At 45.6% G+C, this 2,106-nt stretch overlaps 1 protein-coding gene across 1 annotated transcript; it reads right to left on the minus strand.

Moving 5' to 3' along the window:
• LOC109826550 lies at nucleotides 843-1,731 on the minus strand. The gene is made up of 2 exons (XM_020393579.1): nucleotides 1,473-1,731; nucleotides 843-1,145 (listed from the first exon to the last, which is right to left on the minus strand). The coding sequence occupies exons 1-2, from the start codon at nucleotides 1,606-1,608 to the stop codon at nucleotides 922-924; spliced, it is 360 nt and encodes a 119-aa protein (XP_020249168.1). The 5' UTR covers nucleotides 1,609-1,731; the 3' UTR covers nucleotides 843-921.

Genomic DNA, 2,106 nt, shown 5'->3' on the forward strand with positions numbered 1-2,106 from the left:
CTACTCCATACTCTGGTAACTGCCTCTTGTTTGTTGTTCCAAGTAAAGAAGCACCCTTCAGTTTTCAAGTGAGTAAGATGACAGTCATTTATAAATTCCCTGATATCCAGAGTTTCAGCCTCAGTCACCATGGCTCCACCTAATTTGTCTTCATCATCAGTTATAGCATTGAAATCACCACTGAGAATCCAAGGCTTATTACCAACTCTATGTTGAATTTGTCTTAATTCAAGCCAAAGAGTTTTCCTGTTCTCCATTTGATTATATCCATAAATAGAGGAGAGAAAACAGTCTATTCTCCCATCTGTGGATTTGACTAGGCAGGTAATATGCTGAGGAGAGTAACTGTCAACTTGGATGTCCAAAATATTAGGATCCCATAAAATCAGTATTCTAGCTTTGGAAGAATTGATAACATTTGAATACCATTTCCAATTACAAGCAATTTTCCTTGCTATAATGATAATAAACAATATATAGGATATTTAAGTGCTATTTAGCCTCACAAATATAAAAATTTTTGAAATGTTAACTCAGAATAGATAGTTGGTTTCTTTAATAAAAAAAAGGTAAATAATCTAGCATTTGAAATGGGGCAAGGTGCGTGCAATGAGAATAAAGATCCGATTTATGCTTCTGACTTTTTGACCTGAGCGAAGCTTTATTTTTTTCACTCGGGGGCTGTATAATTTACGGGGGGGAAAAAAGATTTTTCATTCTTTTAATGGGGAGCTGCACGTAAACTCCGAGAGCCTATAGATCCCACCTTATTTCATCGTAGACCCACGTTAGACAGGGATTCAACCTGATACGTCGTATTGAAGCTTCTCAACAATCCGAACCAACCACGGTGAAAATAATTTTATCTTTGTCCTTACTAAATTAATTAATGTTTTCCTAAATTAAAAGCAATAATTCTTGTCAAACTACAACCATCCATTGTACCTGAATCACCAGCAGCTGAGGCTCTCCGAGATCCACCCTCAAATCCCTAACCAACCTCTCCATCCTCCCCTGATACTCCTCCGCCTCCTCCCTCTCCGCCGTGTCGCTCTCCCCCTGATACCACAACACCGCCCCGATTCCTCCCTCCTCCCCCGGTCCACCGCGCCCTCGCCCCTGGCCCACCATCTCCCCGTAAAGCCCTTACCCCCCGCGGACCCACTCCTCGCATCCTTTGCCGTCCCACCAACAGCGCACGCGCACCCAGCGCCCCGGCATCACCGCCCGCCCGGTTGGCATCGTGACTTCGACGGCGTTGGCCGAAAAAGCGGGAGGCCGGGGCCCCACTCGCGGTTACTTGTTTCGGCCGTCGATGTCCGGCGCCGTGCGACGGCCACGCGCCTCGGCGCGCCCGATCAACCCAGCGCGAGGCTGGCGTTCCGAGGCCGTCGGCAGGATGGCAGGGGCCCGAGGCGACGCCGGAAATTCTGAGGCGCGCGATCACGCTGGTCCAACGTCCTTGGGGCGGCCCGTGTTGTTGGAGACCCCACGCGCGCCGGACATGTTGCTCTGCGCCCTGTACAGGATGAAGATGAGCTTCGATGAAGGATTGGAGCTTGTGTAATTGAATGCATTGAGGAGGAGAATGAAGAAGAGGGCTAGCATTGACTGTGAAGCGATTTTTTTTCCCCCACAAAAATAAAAATCTTTTTGATATTTTCTTTGGTGGTGTGTATTATAGTGCGTTGGTTGGGTTTTGTATTATATGGTTTGTACGTTGGAGTGTCTTTTTTGGGTGTTTATTATATAATTTCAAGTTTTCAACTGGGATTTGAAAAAGGAAAATGATAGGGATACACCTCCAACCAAACTCTCCTCTCTCATTTGCTATAGTGCACCGGGCCCCACATGAGATTTTAAAAATTAAAATCTCATGTGGGGCCCGGTATACTGTAGCAAATGAGAGAGGGGGTATGGTTGGAGGTGTGGTTGGAGGTGTACCCCTAGTGCCACCCTTTGAAAAATACACGGCCGGAAGTGAAATTGCGCAAGCTGATGTGATGATATATATTCTTTGAAAATTACTTTCCTTTTTTTGTTGAATATACGAAAAAGAGAGAGTTCTATACGTTGGTCGATGATTATGAAGGATGGTGCAATACC

The sequence above is a fragment of the Asparagus officinalis genome, chromosome 10 (genome assembly GCF_001876935.1).
Source record: "Asparagus officinalis chromosome 10, Aspof.V1, whole genome shotgun sequence".
NCBI classification, from domain to species: Eukaryota; Viridiplantae; Streptophyta; class Magnoliopsida; order Asparagales; family Asparagaceae; genus Asparagus; species Asparagus officinalis.

What these genes read in the sequence shown, in the direction of transcription:
- LOC109826550 (XM_020393579.1), bottom strand. Translation starts at nt 1,608, where the DNA reads ATGCTAGCCCTCTTCTTCATTCTCCTCCTCAATGCATTCAATTACACA. An exon ending in TGGGGTCTCCAACAACACGG is followed by an intron (nt 1,146 to 1,472) that starts GCCGCCCCAAGG and finishes GCGGGGGGTAAG; the next exon opens with GGCTTTACGGGGAGATGGTG.